At 39.6% G+C, this 27,762-nt stretch overlaps 1 protein-coding gene across 1 annotated transcript in view; it reads left to right on the top strand.

Moving 5' to 3' along the window:
• LOC149201209 (uncharacterized) overlaps positions 1-27,762 on the top strand; it is a 272,911-nt gene that overhangs the window by 59,287 nt on the left and 185,862 nt on the right. Inside the window, exon 4 of the mRNA XM_089402884.1 lies at positions 9,774-9,818. Within this exon, the coding sequence (XP_089259010.1) occupies positions 9,774-9,818 (45 nt within the window). The remainder of the gene's footprint in view (positions 1-9,773; positions 9,819-27,762) is intronic.

Genomic DNA, 27,762 nt, shown 5'->3' with positions numbered 1-27,762 from the left:
AAAGTCTCCTCATAATCGACCCCTTCCTTCTGTGCAAAACCTTTTGCCACAAGCCTGGCTTTGTGCTTGTCTAGTGAGCCATCATCGTTATACTTGTTCTTGTCGACCCACTTGCAGCCAATTGGTTTGGTTCCTAATGGAGGATCAACCAGCTTCCAAGTGCCATTCTTTATCAGGGCATCATACTCTTTTTGCATTGCTTCTTTCCATACATCATGAGAAGCAGCTTCTTTGAAGGAAGTTGGTTCAAAATCTGTAGACAAATTCAATTCACAATCATAAGAAATATCCATATCAACAGGTGAATCAGAGTCATCTACATCACCTCCATTTTGCCAGTTTCAATTTCTAGTTCCTGTTTTTCCAACCTCATTAGGATGAACACTTTCAAGTGTCTTTGTTAGCCACTTTAGGGGACCTTTCTCAGATGGTCCAGGTTGCTCCGTTGATTGAGTTGGGACTGAATCAAGATCGAGTCTCCCAATTCTATCAATCAAATCACTTAAAGTATCATCCGTTGTTGGAGTTTCATGCGGGGGAGAGAGTGCTTCAGAAGAAGATTCCACAGGTTGATCTAGTATAGGAATCCCCCCTTCAAGATGTGGAATCTGATTATCAAATTCTTGAAATGATTTTGCATTTGCGAATCTATCCAAGCGATCAAGTTGTCGCTTAACAACATTGTCAGTTTTGGATGATTCAAGAAAGATTACGTCTCTAGATACAACAAACTTTTTATTGACTTCATCAAAGAGATGGTATGCTTTGGAGGTGTTTGAATACCCCAGGAAGATACGCTTACGACTTCTTGCACCAAGTTTGTTTCTATGTACCTTTGGTATTAAGGCATAACATGTGGAACCAAAGACCCTGAGATGCTTTACCAAAGGAATGTGCCCATACCACATTTTATAAGGAGTCTTGTTTCTAATAACATTAGATGGACATCTATTCTTTACATATACAACACATAGAGCTGCATCAGCCCAAAACATCAATTTTACATTTTTGAAAAACATCATGGAGCGTACCATATTTAAGATTGTCCTATTCATTCTTTCAGCTACTCTGTTCTTTTGGGGATTATAAGGCACAGTTGTTTGATGTTGGATCCCATGTTGGCGAAGATAGTTTTCAAATTCATTTGAAGTGTATTCTTTTCCATTGTCAGTTCGAATAGAGCCAATATGAGATTGTGCATCATTTTCAATCCATGTATGAAAGTTCTTGAATGTTTGAAAAGCATTAGATTTGTTCTTCAATAAATAAACCCAAATAAACCCAACACATTCTGTTGTAGTCATCAATAAATGTCATCATATATTTATTTCCATTTGCAGAAGGAACAGGCATTGGACCACATAAATCTGAATGAATGAGTTCAAGTTTTCTATGTGCTCTTGAATGTGAATCATGAAAACATTGTTTGCTATGCTTTCCTAGAATGCAAGCATCACATTGCTTAAGTTTCCTAGGAATTGTAGGCAACCCAGTAACACCATTTTTCTTTAACAAGCGGAGGCTGTCATAGTTCAAGTGTCCAAATTTGGCATGCCATAATAAACTTGATGGAAATGTACCTTCTTCATAATGAGAATTGTATGAGAAAAATTATGCACGAGCAGAGGTACCCTGCAACTTGAGAAGCCTTTCTTCTTCTATCCCCGTCATGACAAGTGAGTGGTCTGAAGCTTTTCTCACCTCATGCTTGCCATCAAATACATGAATGGATTGTCCTTGCTGGCGGATGTGGACCTAGGACGGCAAGTTTCTCCTCAGCTGTTGGAGATATAGAACATGATGCAGAGGAAAGTCTGGAAGACCAGGTAATTTAAGCCTGATTGTGCCAAGCTCTGATGGCTTGAGCTTTGATTTGTCTGCAAAGTATACTGCTCCATCAACATTGTTAGTAAATTCTTCAAAAGAATCTTTTCTAAAAGTCATGTGGCAAGTTGCTCCTGAATCAAGCAACCAATCATTTTTCGAAGAAGTAAGTGAAGCATTAAATAAGTCTTCATTTACTCCAATATTACATTGTGCCACAACATAATGAGCGGATTCAGGTGCTTTACCTTTGTCTGTGTCATTAGTTTTACCTTTGGGTTGGTTTCTTTGCTGCTCAATTTTGTCCCAAGGTAACTTGCATGTGGAGGCATCATGTGATCCATTTCTTTTGAAGCGTATGCAGTGCAAATATGACTTTTCTCCTTGAGAGTGTTTACCCCCCTACCTTTGAAATATCTTCCTCTTCCTCTGGAAGAATCTTGGGCAAGATTCTTTTTTTTATGAGCAAGGCACACAACCTCTTTAGAAAATTCAGGGGCCGTCTTCTTTCCAAAAGCTTTCTCTCTTTCAACAATTTTTTTTACAAGGGAGTCAAAGGTAATATCTTTGAGATTTCCATTTGCTTGCAATGACTCAAGATAATTGGAGTAAGTAGGATAAAGTGCCTTGAGAAAAGCGATCAGAGGAATATCCAATTCAACCTTAGTGGCTTTGATATCATGCATTATAGATTTTACTTCGGATGCAAGAGCAAGAGGATCATTATTTTGTAATTCAAGAGTGAAGAGTTTAATCATGAGTTGAACAACTTCAAGTGCAGAGTGTGAGTCATAGAGTTCCTTCAGTTTTTGTAAGGCTTCGAAAGCATTTGAAAATGGCGAAATATGGCGACTCACCTCTTCACTTACTGATGCTGCAATCAATGCATAGGCCTTGCTGTTCTTATTTTCCCAAATGGCGAACTCCTTGTCTGAGGTAGGTTGTTCTGGCTCTTTGTCTCTGTCTCCAACACACACTCCTTTCCACAACTCATTGAAAATGAGGGTGTGTTTTATTTTCCGGGACCACTCAGGATAGTTCTCCTTGCTAGTGAGAACTACTCCCACAATAGATATGATTGAATGCATTGTAAAATCTGTGTACTGTGGAAAAAAAATACTTCTGCTGCAAAATTTTACTCCTAAAAAAAATCTGATTCTGATATATGGAGACAGAGGTATCACTGTACAAAATGTAATACCATACACCGCAATATCATTCAACGTAATATCATTCACCATTCATCGACTCTAATATTCAATGCCATACACATATACAATGCAACAACAACACAACATTGCAACAATAACGATATATCCCACAATGATATATCAATCTTCACCTAATTTGAACCAAAAATACCATGCCAGAACACAACATTGCCAACAAAAGCCACAAAAATATATTCACTGTGTATACATCCAGAAAATCTCATCAACAACAACAACAATCACAAAAATACCGCTGCCAGAACACAGCATTGCAGCAACAACGATATATCATGGAGCGGTCGTAGTTCTGTCCCACTTACCACGATCCCACACAGCGTTATCATTCACCTTACGGAGGCCGTTCTCCTCATCGTGATTATGCTGGACCTCAAGCGAATTTGTATGTAGCTACCGCACCAATGTTCAACGTGGAGCAGCGCAACATGGGAGGAGGGTGTGTTTAGCTGCAAATCGAACTCGCGATCTCTGTTGAAATGAATGCCAAGAGATCATCAAGGAACGCAGCTGCAGTGATGGGAGCGTTCACTGTGGAGGAGGGTGTGAGATGGGGTATGGCCGAGGTGAGCAGCATAGCGTGGGAGGAGTGGCGTTCAAGGCAGCGTTGTGGTCCTTAAAGAATATTTCAACAGAGAGCAACATTGTGCTGTAGAAGGTAGCGTTTGCACTGACCATACATATTAGACCTTTCTTCAATATATAGGATAGAACCGTCGAAGATCAACCGACAATCCTCAGGAGGTAGCGTTGGATTCCACAAGGCATGCATGCAACAACGTTTAAATATATGGAGTAAGCTAATCGCGTTCAGAGTAGCGCAGCGTGGGAGGAGGAAGCGTCAACGCTGCCAGGCTAGCCAGAATCAGCAGAATAATAGTGAGAGAGATGTCATAGGATTCAGAACAGAGGCAGAATAGGAGTTACAAATTAAAGAGGGAAGCCAAAAATGGCGCTGGCGCTGATACCATGTCAGACCAGGAGGTAAATCCTCAAAACAAATCATGATATTCATTCAGGTTGGTCATTATTATATACATGAGGGAGAGACTGTTCATTTCATCTCCCGGTGACTTTTCATCTTTTCTATTATTTATTTACATTAATTACAGTTGTTCACCCAATCCCTATGATTAGGTGTCAACAAAAATAGTTGTCTCGAGTGACAGCACTATGCCAAAGCCAGAGACGCAGAAGGAGGATTGACACAGTGCAGAGAAGGTGACGCAGAGGCTCACGCAGTGCCTGCGCTAGCACTCTGAGCTAGGTGAAGGTGACGCAGTAGCTAGGAGGAGCACACGTAGTAGTTACGTCAGCTGTCTAGGCCGGTGCAGAGGTAGAGGGGAGCAGATCAGGCTTACGCAGTGCTAAGTCATCTTTCTGAGCCAGGAAGGATTGATGCAATGGCTAGGAGGACCTGATCCACCTCTCACTGTCATTGCGCAGAGCCAAAAGGGTTCAAATTCTTCAGCTGCTAGGGCTAAGGGAGCTGAGCAGATTTCGATTTGAGGAGCTATTGGGACGGTGTTTCTGTCAGTGCAGAATAGTGTTTAAGGAGACTGAACCAAGATAGAGGGAAGCACTACCTTGACAGATTTCTAGCCAAGAAATCTAGATCCGTGTTGCAGCGACAAAGGAGGATTGGAGAGGAGTGATTTGACAATTGGTCAGAGGATTTCCGAGAGGGAAATCAGGACTTGGAGGGAGTCTAGAGAAAAGGCGCAGAGATGGCAGTGAACGGATTGAGGGATCGGGATAGATTGGACGGGGCTTCCAATTTTGTCATCTGGAAAGCCAAGATCCTGGCAATCTTGGATAAACATCGCATCAAGGACTATGCCTTGAGAACAATAGCTATCCCAGTTGACCCTGATGCAAATGAGAAGTATGAGGAGGCCCAGGCAAAGGCGAAATGCATGATCCTAGACGAGGTCAAGGATCATGTAATACCACATATTGCTGAGAAGAACACAAGAAGGGAGATGTGGTAGACCTTGACCATCTTATACCAGGGCTCGTCCGTGCAATGTGGAAAAAGTCTGCAAAAAATCGGGATTAAATCCTAAAATTGCGATTCTTTTAACAAAAAGATTTAATCCTCCGATTTTTTGTAGACTTTTTCAGAAACGAAAAAATCGTGATTTATTCGTTATATGCCCGATTTTATTGAGAGTCGATCGAAAAATTCGGTCATCTCTGTTGAATGTGGGATATGACAATGGTGTTTAAGGGCTATCATATAGTGATTTGATAATCTAAATTACTATGAGTTGCCACTACTGTTAGAGCTGTTATACAATGAATTTGACGAGGCAAATTTGCTGTGAGGAGGCTGAACAATAAGGGTTTTGGACAACTAGCATTGAGTGTCTTGGAAGGTCCAGATCATTGTGAGTTGATGATATACTTTGATGCTGATTGTACAGTGATTTGGTGGTCAAATCTACTTGAGAAGTAGATCTGGTTAGGGCGGAGTATATTGTGTATTTTGGAGCAGCAAATACTCAGTGAGCAATTGATGGCAAATGAGGCAAAGGACGTGCCAGGTGTCAAGGACAAAAAATGAAGAAAGGGTTGATCTAGATGGGCTACTTCAACAAGTAAGCTATATGTTTGTTCTTGTCTATTTCTCATTGGTTAGATTGTAGATCTGATGCTGCAGACTACAAGCCCTAATGGACTGTGGATACTCTAGATGTTAAAAAAAATAAAAAATAAAATGAATATTTTTGTGTTTTTTTAATTTTTCCGACTTTTTAAAAAAACATTGGACTTTAACGAGTTTTTCAACTTTTGGACCCTTGCCGATTTAATCCCGACTTCGACTTTTTCCACATTGCTTCCGTGCAGCGGGAGATGTTATTGGAGAATCAACTGAGGTCATATGAGATGTAGAAAGGAGAGGAGATAGATCCCTCCTTCTTAGGTTACAAGGAATTCGAGACTAGCTTACTTTCATGGGGTCTACACCGGATCCAAAGTTCATGGTTAGGACTGCCCTGAATGCAGTCTCCGAGGAGTGGGAGACACTTGTCCAAAGCATTTTGGGTAGTGCGACTCTCCCCAGTTGGGAGGAGATGCGGGCAGCTCTTCGACAGGAAGAGCTCAGGAAAATGACCAAGGCGGGGAGTAGCAGTAAGGGAGTTCGAATCAAGAAGGAGGAGGATGCAACTCTCGCATTAGCGGGACAACAAGGGGTTCAAAAGAGGAAGAAGAAAGACATCTCCAAGGTCAAGTGCTTCAACTGTGGGGAGCTAGGACATTATGCATCTCAGTGCCCCAGGAAGAAAGGCAGAAGCTTCCGACTCAAACGTTGTTGCTGCAAAGGCGAAGAAGGACGTCGAGACTGATGATGATTGTGCCATTAGTGCTCATGCGCCTGTAGAGAAGAGGTGGGGAGACATAGAGCTGTAGTCGAGAGGACTCCAAAAGAAGAGGCAGCATCCTTGAGGTGCCCAAACTCTGGTAGTGGTAGTGTCATGGGCAGCAGTACAGGAAGCAATAGTGCAGTGGATGTGGGGTAGTAGGCCTAGCATCAATGCAAAGGGCCGATACGGAGGACCAATGTGATGCTTCTATGGTGGAGCATTACTAGAGCACATTCCTCACTAAGAGGGAGTGTTGATTTTGGGTAGCATCAGATGTGATATAGCCATGAAATTTGGTGGAGAGGCTAAGGCACATGAGATCTCCAAGACCCATAAATCGTTTGGAGAAATTCCACCTGGATGAAGAGATATTAAAATAATTAATATTTTTAATGGGTCCCTAAGTCTAAACTTAGGAAAATAAAAATATTAATGTGTATTAATATAAAATGGGTGAGAAAGTTCTAAGTGACGAGGATCAAGCCAGTTCTAATCTTAGCCGTTGATTAGGGACTTAATCTCAGTCGTTGAATCGTCAACAGGAAAAGTATAAGAGGAGGCTTGAGGGTCAATTGGAGATACACTAAGAGAGATCAAGAATCTGATTGTCTGGGGTGAGGTTTGCTGAGGAAGTCGAGTTAGTGATCAGTTGTAGTGAGGGACAGTTCAACAAGGGATTTCCATTCGAGGCTGAAGATACATAGCAGAGAGGCAATGAAGTGCTGGGAGAAACAATGTAGGCCCTAGATGGGCTGACGCAGAGGCTGTAGGAGGTGACGCAGAGGACGCAAAGGGTAGTATAGGCTGACGCAGAAGTTGTAGAGGGCTTCAGAGGTAGCGCTGGGAGATTCTGTGGGGTAGACTGAGGAGAAGATCAATTGATTTTGAGCAGAGGAGGGTGATGCAGATCCTGAAGGAGTGACGCAGTTCCAGAGCAGTGCTTGGAGCAGCTTTCGTTGTCCAACATAGGGAACAACTGGAGTCACTGTGGGGTTTGATCATGTAGTGGCTGATTTGCTGGAATAGTTATCTCCGAATAGAGGTACTACTGTCGAGGATATTCTCTGTTGGGTGAAGCCATCTTTGGCACCCTAGTTGTATTCAAGAATCTGCTTAATAATACAAACGCTCTATACGCTGCACTGATTTTCCCGAATTGGGTTTTTCTGGGGACGATTGTCCAAAAATAATGGTGTCCCTTGTGTTATTGTCTCAGTTTATTTCAAGGCATGATTTGTATATTTGTGAAGGCTGCAATAATGTTTAGTTCGATGTTTATGCAATTAAATAATTTGTTAATGTAAAGAACAAGTAGGAGATTGTAAATTAGTAATTGCAGTAGGGGTTTCTGATGTGGTAGATTTAGGAGTTTTCATAGAAAGGGCATAACCTAAGTAACATGACATGTCCTCTCTCGCCTCGTGTCACATATTCCACGTGTCAGACACGACATGTGCGTGACATGTGTTTGACACGAGTTTGACTTGTGTCGTGTTTGCAGGACATGAGTTTGACTGGTGTCTTGAAATTTGGACACGTGTCAAGTGAAAAAGCATCATAAATTCGATTTATTGTCTCGTTCTCACACAATTCAGTCACAGGTTTGGATCTTTTAAAGGTTTCAGAGTGCAAATAAGGGTGCTTAAGGAATGTTAGAAGGGATTCCAAGTGTTAGGAAGTGGATTTGTCTAAGCCTTACTAATGCTATGCAATTAATGGTAATGTTAAATTCTTAAAAATGACATTTCCCTTTATCTTTCATTTTCATCTTTTTACTTAAATTTTTAACATTACCATTAATTGACTCGGGATGTTTGAGAGTGGTTTCAGCCTTGTTGGATTTCATATGGAGAAAGTAGAATTTTAGATCCCACTCAAAATCAAGCAGATTTAAAAGCTTTTAGGATTTCAGAATTGGGAAGATAGCAATGTTTCCATTGGAGTTTGTCATGTATGAGGGTATGGAACTAGTATTTAATTAATAAGGCCAAACCTTCTATGTACCTCGATGTTGGTGGCATTGATTGTTGAATTCCCCTATCATGAACCTAGTAAAAATGTACCTATCAGTCAAACAAAATCTCGATTTGACATGTTAGGCTTTTTCTATCTTATTTTAATGCTTAGAGGGTGATATTGAATCAATGAGGATCAAATACATGAACTGATTTTGATGATATGTAGTACCAGTTATTTGTTGTAGCATGATTTTTTTGGACTCTACAATCCATTTAGGGCCTATTTGTTGATGTATTTTTGGTTCAGACTCTAGAGATGGATTGCGCTCGTGCTACTTTGGTTATATGCATTAGTTGTATGACTGAATTTGTATCATCATCATGTAAATGTTTTACATATTCGATATTTTATGTATATTCACTAATTTGTTATATTTTTTAAAATATTATATATTTTAATATATAATATATAACGTGTCCTCCTTGTTATGTTCCAGTGTGTCACTGTGTTCGTGTCCTTTGTGCCCCGTGTCCTCCTGCCATGTGACTTCAGGCATATACTCTTTGTACAGTGCTTCCATAGCTAGGGCTCAAGCTTCTGCATCCTTAGCTGAACGTTTTGCATCAGTTAAAGTTAATATTGGTTTCCCACGAGTGGATTGAAATCACCAAGTGTCATATCAAATGATCTATTAGCATGGCAGCAAAACCTCCATCTCATCAATGTTAATGGAAATAAACAATTATGCTAACACCAAACAAAACTAGGGGTAACATGTACCTTTGGATACATGCAAACTCTTGGTTGCATGGCAGGCTGCAGCTGCCTTTTCTTATAACTCCCTATCTACCTTGTGGGTTGAGACTTGACATTGAACAGCAATTCGGCATGCTTTTGGCCTAAACCCTTGGATGGCAAAGTGCTTGCCATTCTATTGGTACTTATCTTATAACTCTGAGAAGTTCATTGTGATGCCTCCTAAGGTTTGGAGCCATTGGACACCAAGTATTCATTAGCCCCTTTAAGTGGTAATACAAAAGAACTGCTACAAAGTTTATTGTTGAATAACACAGTTTCTAATTATAACTTGGTATATCCCTGTCGAATTCATTGGAATCAATTAATTCATTGTTTTTTAGACCAAGAGACCTAAGTTACTATATCATTTGGACAGATGCTTAGATGGCCATTGGGAAAGAGAATTTTTTTGCTTCTATTAGAATGATTGTTCTTCACAGTTTTTCTCCCATAGTATAGGTGCAAACATTGATCTATAGAAATAACATTTATTGCCGAAACATGATTTCTAGCTACTTTATTATGTTTGAACATCCTTCATATCCTTTTGGTTGATTCATTACATATTTATTGTTAATGTTGATCTTTCTGGCTGCAGTGCATTGGATGGAACTGTAAACCTATGGCAACTTCAGGGAAAAGGGTGAGTATTTAATTCATTTGGTATGCTAGAGGAGCACATCCTTTCCATATATTTTCAATTCATATTGACTTGTTAAAAATGAGGAAAACTGTGGTTGTTATTTCTTTCTGATTTGTATTTCTTTTAAAAAATGCCCATGTTGCAGGTGAAAAAATGACAGTCTCACACCCTATTCAAAAGATCTCTATCTTGATTGATTGAATAATTAGATATTATGGATTTGGTCTTTATACTTTGATTCAGATGCATTGCTTTTAGTTGATTATTTGCAACATTTGTATACCAGCTTCCTGCTTCCAGTGTTTTTTGCTTGAGATTGATATTTGAAATCCCTCGTATACCCTTGTTGTGTGCCCCTGTAATATTTTTTATGGACTAGGGGAGCTAGTTCTGTTCACCATCCCATTCAATCATGTTAGAGTTGCCACTAATAATCCACTTTATCACTGGTAAAGACGGACATCCAATCCAACAATTGAGTTCTGTCAACAAGATCATTTGGACTCTTATCACAAAGCAATAAAATATTGTTCCATTTATCCAATTTTCCTTCTATCAACACTTGGAAGGTGTGTCTTTCTCACTGACTGTAGTGCTGGAAACTATGCAAGGGGCCACTCCTCATGTCACTCTTCCTCATCCATCCTTGTGTGTTGTTTATCTAAATTCACCTTTCCAACAACTGAATGATAACAGCTAGTCATTTTTTGTAACCAAGTGATGAAGTCCATAGAGATGCTTTCCTGTTTGTTATTGGGAGTAGGAGGTGGCATAAGACTCTATCACTGCATTGGGAATAGGAGGTGGCATAAGACTTGATCACTGCATTGTTTTCAACTGTGTACTTGGAAAATTTTCATATATTTTAATACACTTGTTTACATCTTTCTTTATGCTTTTCCAATAGACATGATATTTAGCTAATTAATATATTTTGAATGAACTTCGATGCTTGCTTAGGAGATAGAAGGTGTCTAGGGCTGCCGAAAGAGTATCTAGAAGGGGGTAGGCATTCAATAGAGAAGCAAATGCGCTAAAGTAACAAGGCGATCTAAGAAAACCAACATTTCCTTCGTCTTTAGGGACCTGTTGTCGCCTGGATTGTATAGGCACTGCGACAACCGCTTAGGGTGGGGGCTGTCACTCAAATCCCCGCCCACTCCGTTCTAGCTATCTTCCAGTAGCAGGCTATAGGGGGTAGTCCTTGTGGAATGAGGTGAAGGAAACAAGTTGGTTGGGAACCAACTTGTTTGGGAGACACAGATGAGTGGCCTAACTACTCAGTGGAATCTTAGCAAGATTAATGATTAGATCAAATTTTAAAGTATGAGACCAGTGCCTTATGGAGTCACAATTCTTGGTTAATGTAAATTAACACCAAGTAACTAGATGGACATCTGCTGCTTAATATGATAGACTATCCTATATGATATGCAAATCCTAGAATCTATGTATGATGCAATAATCTTGGTTATTCTTAATTATATGCCTAGTCTAAGTAGAACCTCTTCCTTAACTGTTTTGAGAAACAATCTTCAGAGTAGGTTGTGAAATGGAAGCTGTTATGAATATAATTTATAACAAGTAAATAAATAAAATAAATGTAAATATTAAATAATAAAAAATTGATTATGTTAAATAGTCATTAAGTTAAGTGAAAAGGCATGTCTAAAAGACATGCCTAATTATGAAAGGTCACTTGCTGAGGTATAAAAGCAGGGCCTCATTGTAACATTCAGATAACTTATACATTTTATATATATATTAAATTATTATTTCAAATACCTCTTGTGTATTTTTACATTCAAGTCTACAAGATATCAGTGTTTATACTTCAGTGGTATCAGAGCCATGGCACACAATATAGTCATGAGGGTCTTTGACATTGTTCGCTGCACAATGTGCAATTACGTTCACATCCTGAATGCGTTGAACAATTTAGTAAAATTCAAGAAGCATTTCAGCGTTTGGAAAAATCAATTGCAGAAGTTAAAGCATGTCGAGAGGAAAATGTGGAAGAAGAAAAAGAAGAAGAATTCGATCAAAATGTTGATCTTAATGGCAATGCAATGGAGGATGAAGATGATGATGGTGACATTATCGCTGCTTTGCAGGAAGTTGAGGAAGAAAATGAATTGATAACAAATGATGATATCCTAGGTGATGCAATTCCTTCAGCTCAACAAATAGATATGCAGAAGATTTGTTGTATGGTGCTTGGAGTAGAGTCCCATGGAAATTCTCATTTTTCAGGATCTCAGCCAATTTCATTGGACAAAGCACACCTACAACTCTTGAGGCAACAATATTATTATGCCACATGGAAAGCTGATGGAACTCGATATATGATGCTTATCACACGTGATGGATGTTACTTGATTGATAGGAAGTTCAACATTCGTAGGGTTCAACTCTGTTTACCTAAAAGAGGTGTGCCACAGGGTTCTTTTGAATCTCATCACCTTACCTTACTGGATGGCAAAATGATAATTGACACTGTACCTGAAATGCACGAGCAAAATAGACGATATTTGGTGTATGATTTGATGATGCTTAATCAACAATCTCAGATAAAGCTACCTTTTCACGAGAGGTGGAAACTAATAGAGAAGGAAATAATTGAACCTCAGACTCATGACATTAAAACGAATGCACTATATTGTTATGACATGGAAGCATTTCGGGGTTGGGACGATCCATATGTTCCTCGCACACATGATGGGCTTCTTAAATGGAAATATGCTCACATGAATTCAGTGGATTTCCTTTTTGAGGTAGGAGATGAGAATCGACAATCAATGTATTTTTTTGACAAGGGAAGGAAACGAAAGCTGGAAGGAGCTCGTGTCAATTTTCCAGATGATGAAGACCCATCAAGCTTTTTTGGGAAAATTATAGAGTGTTCTTGGAATGTAGATGAAGGCACAGGGCAGTATATGCGTGTTAGGCCAGATAAGCCTACTCCAAATGGATGGAATACATATTTAAAGGTGATGAGAAGCATAGAAGACAACATCAATCAAGATATTATATTAGAGGAAATTGCAGATATTATACTTCTACCATTGTATGCTGATCGAATAAAACAAGAAATGGCACGCATAAAGCATGATAAAGCAGTGGAATTGCTGCTCAAACAAACTGATGTTCCTTTAGAACTCATCTTATTGATGAAGGAAAAGGTGGTAAATTTTGCTTCAGTTTTAAGTGGATATGGTTCTAACTATTTTTTGTATGAAGGTATAAGTAGAAAGACTATGCGAAATTTAATAAAAAATGTAGGTAGTTCTGATCGAAAGAAGGCTGTTATGAATATAATTCATAACAATTAAATAAACAAAATAAATATAAATATTAAATAATCAAATATTAGTTAGGTTAAATAGTCATTAAGTTAAGTGAAAAGGCATGTCTAAAAGACATGCCCATTCACGAAAGGTCACCTGTTGAGGTATAAAAGTAGGGCCTCATTGTAAACATTCATATCATCTTATACAATTTTATATATTAATAAATATTTATTACAAATATATGTGTGTATTTTAACATATTAAGTTTTCAAGCTATCAGTTTTTGTGCTTCAGCATAGTTTTTATGCTACAGTGGTATCAGAGCCATGACACACGATATAATCATGCGGGCCTTTGAATGTAGTTCGCCGCACAATGTGCCATTACGTTCACATCTTGATTACGTTGAACAATTTAGTATTCAAGAAGCATTTCAGCGATTAGAAAAATCATTTGCAGAAGTTAAAGCATGTCAAAAGGAAATCGATAATAAGGAAGAGAATAGCGACAATGAAGAAACAAAACAAGGTGACGCAGAAGAAGAAGTTTATGTAGATACCAGAAGTCAACTTAAAGCAGGAGTCACTGAAAAATGTTTCGATTCAGAACTCCCCACTGTGGAGATTGCTGAAGTTAATTTGGAATTTGCAACAGATGAAGTGAGGAAACGCAGTGGCTGCGGTGCCACACAACCCACACTTTCAATCGATGGCTCGAAAATACAGGTGGAGTATAAACCTTCCAAGAAGAAGAAAGATGAGCAAGAGCAGCAACAAGAATTTAAGGAAAAGACAGCTGTTAATGCAGATACCATTCTGAATCTCCTGAAGAAATTAATGGATGAAGAGTGTGAAATGTTGGGTTTCGACCCTAGATACGCTCGTCCAGACTGGATGATTCTGCAGGTTCTCCCAGTTCCTCCTCCTGCTGTCCGACCTTCTATCAAGATGGACCCTACACTCCGGAGCGAGGACGATCTCACCCATGCGCTTGCCACGATCATTCGATACAACGATAGTCTAAAGTTGCAAGAAAAGAATGGGAGTGCGCCTCATGTTCTTGTTGAATTTATCAATATATTGCAGTTTTCTGTTGCTACTTATATGAATAATGACTTGCCTGGTATTTCCAGTGCAACACAGAAATCAGGTCGGCCCATCAAATCCATATATAGCAGACTGAAAGCCAAGGAGGGTCGTATCAGGGGAAATTTAATGGGAAAACGTGTAGACTTCAGTGCGCGTACTGTTATTTCCTGTGATCCAAGTCTGAACATTGATGAATTGGGGGTGCCTCGGAGTATTGCACTTAACATGACATTTCCAGAGAATACTATTGTTTTTCGATACATACAAGATAATCGCCAAGCCAATCGAGAACCAGATTTTCGATGTGGCCAAATTATATGGAATTCCAGATTCACTTGGCGTCAGATCAAACAACATCTGGAGGATAATACTTATAATTTTGATTTTAGAGATGAAGTTATCATGTTTGGTCGGAGTAACATTACAAAGGGGGTAGTAATTAGTAGTCGCATAGAGGAAGAAGTAGCTGTTAGCCTTTGTGCAGCTGTGGATGAAAACGCCAGAGAACTATGGAGAAACCCAAGCGTCCTGTCATCAATTCCGCAACTAACTTTGGTCAAAATTTGTATACCCATGCCCATTTCCGCTACCATGATTTCGGTCAGCTTCGTCTGATTTCTACGATCCGTCCCTACCATTTTTGCTACCATGATTTCCGTCAGCAACCCATCTTCTGGGTACTTCTCCATTGGCAACCCATTCTCCGGCAAACCCCATACCATTAACCACAAATCGCTGTCACAACCGGACACCCCGCCAATTGTTGCCGCGGGTCAACCATTTGCGTCGACCATGAACCTTGACACTGCGCAACCCTGTTTCGACAATATACGCTGTTTCGACATCCGATATGTTAAAAAAATGACTCCCCTGCCATCAAGTGGTGTGTGGTCGAAAGGTCAACCGGTTCAACAACGATTCGACGTGGAGTGGTGCTTGTACAACGGGTGGGCTCGATATATACATATGGATGTGCAACGAATTTTTTTGAACATATATATAACATATAAAAATTAATATATAAAGTTATATTTATAACTATTATATAAAGTTATATTTATAACAATTATATAGGATATAATAATTATATATATATATATATATATATATATATATATTTATTGAAAAAAAGAAAAAATTATATATTAAAATAGATTTATATATATATTTAAAAAAAATGTAGTACAAAAAAAGAAGGAGAGAAGGGAACAAAAGAAGACAACCTTGGACTCAAAAATAGAGTTATTAGTGAATTATAGACGCTGAGCCACCAGAGACCTTCCGCCTCCCATATGCCAAGATGACAACCACCGCAAAGACAATTGCCAACAATATAGCTTTGAGGACAAAGCTTCTGAAGGAAGGGGCTATGTTATGAATATAATTCATAACAATTAAATAAATAAAATAAATATAAATATTAAATAATCAAATATTAGTTAGGTTAAATAGTCATTAAGTTAAGTGAAAAGGCATGTCTAAAAGACATGCCCATTCACGAAAGGTCACCTGTTGAGGTATAAAAGCAGGGCCTCATTGTAAACATTCATATCATCTTATACAATTTTATATATTAATAAATTATTATTACAAATAGTTGTGTGTATTTTAACATATTAAGTTTCAAGCTATCAGTTTTTGTGCTTCAGCATAGTTTTTATGCTACAAAGGTTCCCAATTGCCTTGCTGTCGATGAGGCTATAAACAATAACTCTGTTGTCTGTCTACATCCAGACACCATGGAAAAATTACAGCTCTTCCGTAGAGATACAACTCTTATCAAGGGAAAGAAGAGAAAGGATACAATTTGTATCGCTCTCGTTGATGAGACATGCGCAGAGCCCAGGACTAGAATGAACAAAGTTGTATGTTCGAATATGAGGGTTCGATTCAACGATGTTGTTTCGGTTCACCAGTGCCCGGATGGAAAGTACAACAAGCATGTGCATATCTTGCCTATTGATGATACCATCGAGGGTGTTACTGGAAATCTGTGCGATGCATGTTTAAAACCCTATTTCATAGAGGTTTATTCCCCATTAAAGCCAAACCAAAAAAACATTCCATGTTCGCCATCCTGGATCACCTTCCGCTGTGACCCGTTCGGTGCTCCCAACAGTCCATCTGCCATAACCGTGCCGTTACAGTCCACTGATTGAGTGTCTGTTGGTGTGGGAGCGGGAGCATACAGGCCATCAAGCATCGAGGTTAGCCGTCGAACCATTCAGCAAGTTATCAACTTGAAACCCTATAACGAACCGTCGTGCCCTCTCACTGTCGGCAGTTGGACCACAATAATTCCTGGTTGTGTGTCAATCAAAGTCCGACATGTTCGGCGTCGATTTGATGGGAGCATTGCGTATAGTGATAGCTGATAAATATATGAATTGCATCATACACGTGGCCTTTATTATTTCGTGGTCAATATAGGTAATACAACGAAAAGCAGAAACAATGTGTACAATGTGGTGGGGTAGGTGGGTTCGGTATATATATAAAAATGGATACGCTGTGGGTGGGCTACGTATATACAACGAATCAACACCTATACACCGTTATAAGTTAATTAATTAATTTATAAATTATTTATATATATATATATATATATATATATATATATATATATGAAAAATTAAATAAATAAATATTATTATTTAAAAAAATATTATTTAATTTAAATAATAAAAAAATTGAGTTAATAAAAAAGAAAAAAGTTAGAGTTATAAAAATAAAAGAAAATAATTTAAACTTGTTAAAAAAATTTATTATTAAAAAATAAAAATAAAAAAATCCAAGGAAATATTTCTGATGAGCTGTAAGACGAGAGGATGGCTAGATTATACACATCGAGACGATAGACACTAAGTGAAGAAAATCCACAACATTAGAGCTTTGAGGACAAAGCTTCGAAAGGAAGGGGCTATGTTATGAATATAATTCATAACAAGTAAATAAATAAAATAGATGTAAATATTAAATAATAAAAAATTGATTATGTTAAATAGTCATTAAATTAAGTAAAAAGGCATATCTAAAAGACATGCCTAATCATGAAAGGTCACCTGCTGAGGTATAAAAGCAGGGCTTCATTGTAACGTTTAGATCACTTATATATTTTTTATATATGTTAAATTATTATTTCAAATACCTCTTGTGTATTTTTACATTCAAGTCTACAACTCTCAATTTTTATGCTTCAGAAGCCAACGGGAAGCAGACAACGACCTAATTAACGATACTTCACCTTGTGTTCAACCCACCTAGTGCTTCTGGCGCTGCAGAGACTTTGGCTCTGACGACTGCAAGGTCACTGTGTTAACCACTAAGAAGATTTGAATCCCTCAAGTTAATTGGAAAAGGGGTGCCCTAAGAGTCTATCAACCTAGCTTATGCTAGGAGGTAAGTTCTTAATGCAGGCTAGATCCTAGAATGCTTATGCAAGATAGATAGAGTGAACCTATCTTGAATTAAGATTGGTTTATGTTTTTCAAGTACTTAATGTGAATTATCTTATAACAAGAGTACTTAACAATGATGAGATAACAATTTTAAACAAGACAAATGCTTAGAGACACAAGTGAAAACTTCAACAAATTTCCACAAGATGCTTAACCAATTAGATCAACTTATCCACTTATCAATTAAAATGCCAATCACAATTATCAACGATGTAAAACAAGATTATGCGTGATCTAGATTCACAAGATGCCAATATTCCCAACAGACTTATCACCAAATTGATTTATAATCTAAGTGCTTTAGTGAGTGAGTCAATTTAGATGTGAAATTTGAATAAACTCACAAGAAGAACACAATATTAGCCCTTTCCACAATGTGAATGTTAGGAACAAAACATAGAGTTATGAAAACACTTATACACTTTATGTTCCAATGACCCTTTTATGAGCAATAAATGATTGTTATGGCGACAGTAAGAAACTTATGACAAGAACAAGTAAATATCAATTCCAAAGTGCATATGCTTTCCCAATGTCACAAGAAGTAACCCAATCACCAAGTAAACTTAACCAACTTAAGGATCAGATGTGTTAGCCTGCTTAAGATATAATATTAAAAAATATTTCATATATGATCTAGTTATTACAGCACTAGCAGTAAATAAACTAACAGATCAATAAGCTAATGATGCTATAATCAATGCCAAATATGCCCAAAAATAGGAAAATTTCACCGAAACTTGAAAAAATCAATATTTTGACCCCCTTAAATATGTGATTTAGAAATTGCAGATTTGATATGTTCAGTTATGCTGTAAATTCCAACAAGCAAAAAATTAGATCTAGGCTAGATCTAAGATGCCCAAGTGGCCAAAATTTAGGAAAATTAAGATTTTGCTATTTAGAATGGTTTTGACCAATGTTGCAGTAATCGTTATCGGGATAATATCGGCGAGGGAAAAAATTGGAAAAAATCGTAAAAATCAGGAAATAATCGGGAAAAAATCGTAAAATACAAAAATATTCATTTTTTTTTTCATTTTTTTAATATTTAAAGCATCTACAACATAAAATTAATACATTGACACATAAATATGATAAAAGAACTAATATATAAGATGTGTAATATCATTTCTAGTGCTACATCACACATAACAGTGAATCATGTCCTGAATAGTCAGCCCTGACTCTTGAGTCCCAACTCAGCCTCAAAATATCAAAAAAAATATAATAATGTATCTAATATCATGAGTCATAATGTCATATACAATGAAATGAACCAAATAACTAATACCACTGATTTCCTCTGCCCCTATTGCGAGAAAATGCAATAGCTTTCCCTCTAGATGTAGATGCTGGTGGAATTGGCAGTGGACTTTGCTGTGCTCTAGATGCTGAATAACTAGGAACTATAGGAGGTAGACCACGTCCTTTACTGGTGATAGGGGTAGCCTGGGTAGGTTGTGTCACCTCCTCCTCCTCCTCATCAAAAAATCGGCAAAATAAAAAAAAGCAATTCTTTTCGTAATAATCGTGATAATTTCAAGTTATTGTGATTATTTCGTGATTTTTTGCGAAAAAAATTCACGTAATAATCGGGCGATAATATCGCCATTTTCAAAAAACCGCAATTTTTCGATATTATCACGATTATATCGCGATTTTCGCAACACTGGTTTTGACCAAGTTACATGTGATTTTAGGGCCTAACTATCACTGCTATCACTGCTGTAATAAAAAAGAGCCAAAATGAGGGTTTAGAGGTCAAACCCTAGGCCCAAGGCCTTGTAGATGCACTTGCCAAAATTGCCCAAAAATTTGGGATGAAGATGCCACCTGAAAATCAAACTTTTGGAGCCCAAAAACTTGCAAAACCACCAAGGAATTAGTCTTGAAAATTTCAAAGGAGGGATTAGGGCAAACTAGGGCAAAAAAAGGCCAAGGAAAGGCAACGCTAGGCCAAGGAAGGCCAGCGTTGAAGGAATAGGAGCCTAGGAGGGCAGATCGGGGGACAAAGATGCAAGAGGAGGTCGAAAAGATGCAATGTTGAAGGAGAAAAGCCCTTGAAGGCTTGACATCAAGGCTAGAAGTGGCAAAAGACTAGGGTTTGAGGGATTAAAAGCCCACGACCTACCCTAAGGCAACCGTTTAGGGTTCTAGAGAGAGGTCAAGGCCTTTTTAGGACATGGCTACGACAAAATTGGCATAAAAACCCTGACGCAGGGCCCACAAGGGAGGCCGAAGCCCTAAAAGGTTGACGTTGGGACTAGAAGGGCCCAAAAAGGTGACACAGAGGCTGAAGAAGGTTGACACAAGCCAAGGAAGGGAGATGCTGGCCTTAAGAGGGCTGGATCTAGGCCCGGGAGGCTTGAAAAAGTGTGACCATTGTCTCAAAAAATTATTTCTCTTCTAGATCTGAATTTTGCTGCGAAATCTTTAGTGGATAGCCTTGCAAAATTTTTTGGAGACTAGATCTTACCCTCAAGGGTCTAGATCTAACTCTACTTTAACTTGATCTCTTGATACAACCTGCAAAAAATGAAAATAAAACACCCAAAGCCGAAATATATACAAAATACTTAAAACCCTGAAACCCAAGTTAGCAAAAATAATTTACAAAATTATTCACAAGATCTACAAATATACAAGGGTTTTTGAAAATTTTAAATTTTGAGAAAAATATTTTTATGATTTTTCTTTGATGACTGGCTAAAAATACTTTAGAAACCCTAATGTATACTATAGCCTTAGCAAAGATTTAATCCACCGTACAAATATTTGGGATCCAACCAACAGTGATTCCTGCCCCAAGTTTGTGAACTTGGAGGCCAAGGATTGAAGTACCTGCAAACACTATGTATTTATCTCAAAAAAAATATGTTAATCACATGGGGAATCAAACCACCTAAGATTAACCCAAAACTATCAATAGTGATTTTATCTTTATCTATTGAAAAAGCAGATCTTACCAATATTCAACACAACATAGAGATGCCCGTGGTTAGTACATACCACAAATCATTAAGAATGAACACTTTGAATTGCACCCCAAAGTCTTTATTATGATAGAAGAAATAATTCCCAGTGGGACAATAATGTTTTTTTTTTTGACAGAAACGGTTATATTGTGATTATATTCCTCCTGGCTTAAATGCCAAATGTTTGAATACAATGAGGATGTCTAAATCCTGAAAAGTCTCACTTATGGAAGTGAGTGTTATTCTGGCTTGAGATCTTTTTCCTAGCTTGGGATTCTATTGATTCTATATCCGCTATTTTCCCCCACTTGGATATACAGACAATTTTTTTTAAGATCAAGCAGTAAAACATGGTAGTCCGCGACTTATGGGATGGGTTCCCATGATTCTTTTCCGTCTTTCAACTTGACCTCGGCGGAGAGGAGGGCTGCTTTATTTGCTTTGCTGTCCGCTTCTTTGTTGTGGGCTCTCAAAACATGGTAGTAGTTCAGCTTCTGAAAAGCATTTTCTAGGCCCTTAATTCTGAAAATCATCCTGGCTAGTTTAAGATCTGCAGCAGGGGAATTAGAGACCATTGCACTTATAATGATCTGAGAGTCTCCTATAACTATTGCTTCCCTTATGTCTAGCTCCTTTAGTGTCTTGAGGCCTTGCAGGAGGGCCAAAGCCTCAGCTTGAGTGCTGGTCATGTGTCCAAGCCCCCAAGTGTATGAGTGAATTTTTTCTCCCATTGAGTTTAGGATGACACCTCCAGCGCCTGCTCTGCCCGGATTACCCTTAGCTGCCCCATCGAAAAATAGAAAGTACCTTGATTGCGATTTGAGCCAGTCTTGGAAGTCTGCTTCCGGTTTTCTTATTTGCCAATCTTTGAGAGGTAGTGCATTTCTGATTGCTGGGACAAATTGTAATCCAAGGAAAGAGCCCCAAACGATATCATGATGGGTGAGATTAGCATCGTCGTTTATTTGGGACAGACATTCCTTTATTTGGCACTTGATCTTAACTTTGATGGTCTTGTGGTGCTGTCTAGCATTCCTGAAGGTTCTTCTATTGCGTTCTAGCCATAACTGCCAGCAAATGACCTTTGGTAGAATGGCCCAAGCTGTTTTGATTACCCGATTTTGGGGAGGAGGACTAGGATATTTGGATGCCCAGCTAGAGAAGAGATCAACCATGGAGCGCGGAAGCAGGAAGGAGGGATCCAAGGAGTGGAGCAGGGCGCACCATATCTGTTTGGCGTAGCATCATTCCAGGAATAAATGTGCTGCTGTTTCTTCACTATTGCTGCACAGAAGGCAAATGGAGGGGCCGTTATATCCCAGTTTCTGTAGTCTGTCGAATGTAAGGATTCGACCATGGCAAAGGATCCAAGCGAATGTATCAATTTTGGGCCAAGCCTGACAGTGCCAGATCGCTTGCCAAGGCGCTGGATTTGAGGGGACGTGCGGTCTCTCACAGTGCTTGGCGTAGCCCTCGGCGACAGAGTAACCTTTAGTTTTTTTCCCCAGCCAATTGCGTCTTGATTATTCTTGTTCATGGGCGCAAGACCGTGGAGGAGGCCTGTCATCGTGGCCCAGTCATCGACCAGGCGTTCTAGCAGATCCACTGTCTTCCAGCCTGTCCAATCGCTGTCTTTCCAGAGGGAGATGTCCCAAAGAGTTCGCAACTTTTCTCTTTCCATCCACTCCCGTAGCTCTCCCATTTGCACTCTGTCGCTGATCGGATCTGTGGACAAGATTTTATCAGTCCATATTTTAATTTTCTTACCGTTTCCCGAGATCCAGTAAATGTGGTTTTTGGTCAGGGAGGCGGCCTTATCATAAAGCTTGAGGAAAGGCGAATTTGCAGACGGATTACTCTGTCTAAGCAGCTGGAGCGAGGGCCACAGAAATATTTTTTTCTGAGAGCTGTTTGGGCCCAGCCAGGATTGGGCGCGACAACTCTCCAGATGACCTTTGCAGCCATTGCTACATTCAGGTGGCCTAAATTTTTGAAATTAAGTCCTCCCTCGCACAGAGGCTTAGATATGACTTCCCAACTGATGAGGGGGATTTTTCTTTCGTTCTGCTTTCCTCCCTTCCAGAAGAATCTCCGGATATGCTCGTCCATTTTTTTTAGAGTGATTGATGGAGCTAGCATCCCTGCAAATTGAAAAATAGGAAGACTAGTGAGCACTGATTTGATAAGGACGGATTTGCCAGCATAGTTGAGCCAAGTGAAGCCCCAGGCTTGAATTTTTGATTGGAATTTTTCGAGCTGGGGTAGCCAATCTTTGCTTGAGATTCTTTTGTGGACAACAGCGAGGCCCAGATATTTGAAGGAGGTCCACGAAGCGGAGGCTGCAAATCCAAGGCACCTGGAGATAGCAGAGAGAAGTCTGGGCGAGGTATTCCAACTGAAAATGTGACACTTATTCTTGTTAACAACGCTGCCTGAGCCCATGCTGAATTCTTCCAGAGCAGCTTTGAATTTGGAGGCGGAGGAGAGAGAGGCAACACCCAGAAGCAAGGTGTCGTCCGCGAACAGAGCAGGATTAATGTTCTTGACTCCTCTTGCTATACGCAGTCCCGTAAGATCTTGGTCTTGCATTTTTTTTGTCCAGCAGAAAGCTGAGAGCTGAGGCTTGAATGACAAAAAGCAGAGGGGAGAGAGGGCACCCCTGCTTGAGCCATCTTGATGCTTTGAAGAAGTCCATGGCTGTTCCATTTATGAGTGGAGCAATCCATGGCTCCGAGATGCAAGCCCAGATCCAGTTAATGAAGTTTGATCCAAACCCAAACCTGTTCATAACTTTTAAGAGAAAACTGTGATTTACACGGTCAAAAGCATTTGCTAAATCAAGTTTAATTACCATACCTTGCTCTTTTCTATGAAGACTTGAGTGGATTGCCTCCTGAACAAGGGTGAAGTTGTCCACTATCTGCCTCCCTTGGATGAAGCCTCCTTGGTTCTCCGGGATTATTTTGGGAAGAATGTGCTTCAATCGATTTGCTATAACTTTTGTGATTAGCTTATACCCAATGTTACATAGAGAGATCGGCCGGAATCTACTGAAACTGCTGGCACCTTTTTCCTTGGGTATGAGGGCTAAGAAGGCAGAATTTGTGCTTCCGCCTATTTTCTGGGAGTTCTGAGATTTTCGAATCATTTTGGTCAGATCTTTTTCAATAATGGACCAACATATTTGGAGAAATCTGGCAGAGAAGCCATCCGGCCCAGGGACCTTGTCCGGATCCATGTCATATAAGGTTTTTTTGACTTCATCTTTGGTTATTTTGGCCTCCAAGATTTCATTCATACCAGGAGAAATTGTAGTTGGGATCAAGTCTAACAGATCTGAAGCTTGTTGCTAAATCTTTTCTTCGCTATACAACTTTAGGAAGTGGGCGTGGGCTGCCTTTTTTATGTCTGCAAACTCCTTGAAAGTTTCGCTGTCCACCTTGATCTCAGAAATGGTGTTATAACATTTTCTGCTTTGCGCTTGTTTATGGAAAAATGCAGTGTTTCTGTCCCCTGATTTGAGCCAGAGGTTTCTAGATTTTAATCTCCAGTATTCCTCTTCAACAAGACAGGCCTTGTTGTAGTGCTATTGCAGATGGGCTTCCTGATCAAGCAGATCTTTGGTGACTGAGGTGTCTTTCATATGAGATTGATGATTGACAAGGGCGGCTTTGATATTTTTCCTTTCTTTATCAGGTTTGGGTAGATTTTTGGCCCAATGTTTTAGAGCTCTTTTTACCCTTCTGAGCTTTTCTTCCCATATATAGAAGGGGGATCCTTTAACAGATTGGCTCCAGCATTCCTTAACTAGCTGCATGAAGTCTGGTTCCTTGATCCAGATTGGGCAGAATCTGAAGGGAATAGGGCCCAGATCAAGGTGGGCTAGGAATTCTAGCTTTATGGGTTATGATCCGAGATACTGTTAGGGAGAATGTGCATTCTTGGTTCTAATCCCAGCAACAAATATGAGCTTTGAATGAAGAATCTATCTAATCTAGCAGCAATATGGCCTTGGCCTATTCTTTTATTGGACCAAGAGTACTTACCAGAGGAGGGTTTGATGTCCAGCAAATCCTAGTCTTGCATGAGATCCTCCGCCCATTCTCTTGCCGGATCGCGAACAACACATCCACCTCTTTTTCAGTCGAGCTGAGGGTAAGATTGAGGTCTCCGACAATGATAGTATTTTCCAGATTCATAAGATCTTCTTGAAGCCTTATCGAATCCCAGCATGCTTTTTTTCCCCAGCGTTGACTGGAGAGTAGACATTGAAGATGCAATGTATTTCTTTAGTGTTCAGATTTTGCATTTTCAGCAGCAACCAGTGAATGTTGCTGGCCTCACTGATGGCTGCAAATTTGTTATCGTTCCAAAGAGTACCAATACCTCTCGAGGCTCCCCTAGCGGAGACTGCTCTTGCTTCAATTTTGAACCAAAGTTTCTTGCTTGTTTGAAGGAAGACTGAGTCTTCCAGCTTGGTCTCCTGGATGAGAAGTATATCTGGGGTTTCTGTTCTTATCAGACTTCGCATGGCTTCTTCCTTGACCTTGCTCCCCATACCTCTGCAATTCCAGGAGATGATCTTCATTATTTATGTTTCTGATGGGCTCCCTTGGAGCCTTGAGGCTGGCTTTTTGGCATCCTAGGCTTTGAGGCTAGCAATTTTTCCAGAGTGGGCCGGCTGCCTTGAAGTTTTTCCTTATACGTCTCCTCCTCTCTTTTTTCTCTGTCCGTTTTGCGGCCTCTCGTGGATCTTCTTACCGAGGCTTGGGACTCTCCTATTTCTCCTTCCTCCTCTAAATCATCTGTGATCTGCTCTTCTTCGTTGTCTTCGTCATTCTTGCCTTTGGGATTTTCAACTTTTGTGTCTTTAATGGAGGCTGAAGGAGTGCCTTTGCTTGAAGAATCTGGGTTTTGTTTTCCAGTCTCCTCTGTGGGTTCTATCTCCTTTTGAGTCTCTGCCTCCTGAGTTTTCTCTTTTTGTGAGCTGAGAGGATCAAACCTGTTTTCTGAGGATGGAGGAGTATGTTGAACTGGTGGCTGTCCTTTGCCGCTAGGTCCTCCCGTCTTCCTAGGTTTGTGGCGCTTGGTTTGGTTCCATCCGTCCTCCTTTCCCTGCGTGGCCTCGATGTTGGATGGGCAGCCTCTGGCGAAATGACCATACACGTGGCATTTCCGACATTTGAAGGGCAACTGCTCATAGTCCAGCTTTTGCAGATGCGTCCAGCTTTCGACATTTATCGTAATGGCCTCAGGAAGCCCTACCTCCAGATCTACTTCTACGCAGATTTGGGCGCAGTCGTATTGGTCCTTGTTGTTCGCTTGATCAATAAATTTCCCCAGAGCATTTCCAATGTGACGCAGAGAGTCCCAATTCCAACAATGGACCAGGAGGTTCGGGAGTCTAACCCACACTGGGACTGCGTTAAGAACATCGACTACTGGATCAAAGTTCGGGGTCCATTTGTTAAGGTACAGACCCCGAGGACCCATAAAGTAGGGTCCGTTTCGGAAGATCAGGTCTTTGTCTTCCTTTGCAGTGAATTCGAAGAGGAAGTATCCTCTCCCCAGAAAATAAGAAGTAACGTTTTCTCTGATCAGTGGCGCCCAGTTTCTAGAGACCCAGCTCTCCGTGGATTTTGGGGATGGCCAAAGCCCCGTAAACTGGCCAATGAGGGCTCGTTCGGATAGCGACAGAGCAACTTGCATCGGGGTTTCAGGCGAAAGGGAGATCGCTGGGATATCATCCAACTTTTTCACAAATTTCGAAGGTTCAGGGGTTTTCTTCTTAGGGAGCCCTGCCAGAAGCCGCTTGAAGGCCTCTGAAGGCGAAAGAGGCGGAGGAGCAGATGGGGAACCCTGGGGGGAGCCCAGAGTCTCCATGATCTCACGTATTAGAGAGAAGCTAGACATGATCCAGCCCAGATCTCCATAAAACAGCCCACCCTCAGGCTCAGATGGATCCGCCCTCAGGGAGAAGAGTCTGATCGCGCGCACAAGGGATGCAGTCTCCAATTCCGATAGCTTCCGGTCCTGCTCAGTCCCGCGTCATATCGGTGGGACAATAATGTTATAAAGATGCTTCAACAACAATTTTCTAGCCAAAGATCATTATGCTAGAGACTCAAATGACTCTAATTTATAGATCAATCCCCAGTTGGAAAAATAACAATTAGTTTCTTTGATCCTTGTCAAAATAATCTTGGCTGTTGAAAAATATTTGATCATCTTTTAATCTTGGCCCTTGATTTTTTATTTTTGAGGAATTTTCGAATTTATCATTTAATTCCATTTTTATTAGCTTAAAATTAATTATTTTGAGCTAATTTCCTCAAAAATTTGACTTTGACTTAACCACTAAGGTCCAAGGGTACACATTTTCTTGAAATATACAATATTCCCTTGGTGGAGGACCTTTAGAAATTGATTCCTTTAAGACCCACGAATATTTCCACTTGGAGAATTAATTTTCTTAAAAAAACTTAATTTGACTTTAATTAATTAATTTTCTGGCTTAGGATTTAATTTTATTTTGCTAGAAAATTTAATTAATTTACACATGAGGGGATTTAATATTTTTTCCACCCTCTAATACATAATATTTTTACATTTACAACCCTTAAAGGGGGAATACACATTTGGCTTAGACCCTCAAGACAAATACCCAATTCTGCGACACAACATAATCTAGTAGACCAAGTGATTTGTAATAAAATAATTTAGTCAACTAACTTAAATTATTCCCAAATCACTTTTAGATTAGATTCGACTAGAACACTAGACTTACTTAAGACCTTGACGAAGAATTCCACCCTAGCTTTGGGGTGAGGCTGGAGGGAAAAAATTTGCTGACCATTTGTGTTTAGAAACACACTTGAGTTAGTGAGACGGAGAACCTCCTAGGATGAAACTTTTCGCTAAAATAATAAGCTTACCTAGGTTGTTACATATACTCAAGGTCTTATTAGCATCATTTACATTACATGACTTGTAGAATGGGTTTACAATGACATGTAGATTGCTGATCGATGACCCAATCATGTTGAAAAAATTTAGTACTTCCGCCTCCTTGGAACTTTGACAAATTGAGTGCAACATCTGGCTCCATATGGGGACACATTGCTTGCATG

The sequence above is a fragment of the Pinus tabuliformis genome, chromosome 2_1 (genome assembly GCF_031772625.1).
Source record: "Pinus tabuliformis cultivar Carrire ecotype Pingquan chromosome 2_1, CPIR1, whole genome shotgun sequence".
In the NCBI taxonomy this organism is placed as follows: Eukaryota; Viridiplantae; Streptophyta; class Pinopsida; order Pinales; family Pinaceae; genus Pinus; species Pinus tabuliformis.
This window is presented reverse-complemented; position numbering and strand designations above follow the sequence as displayed.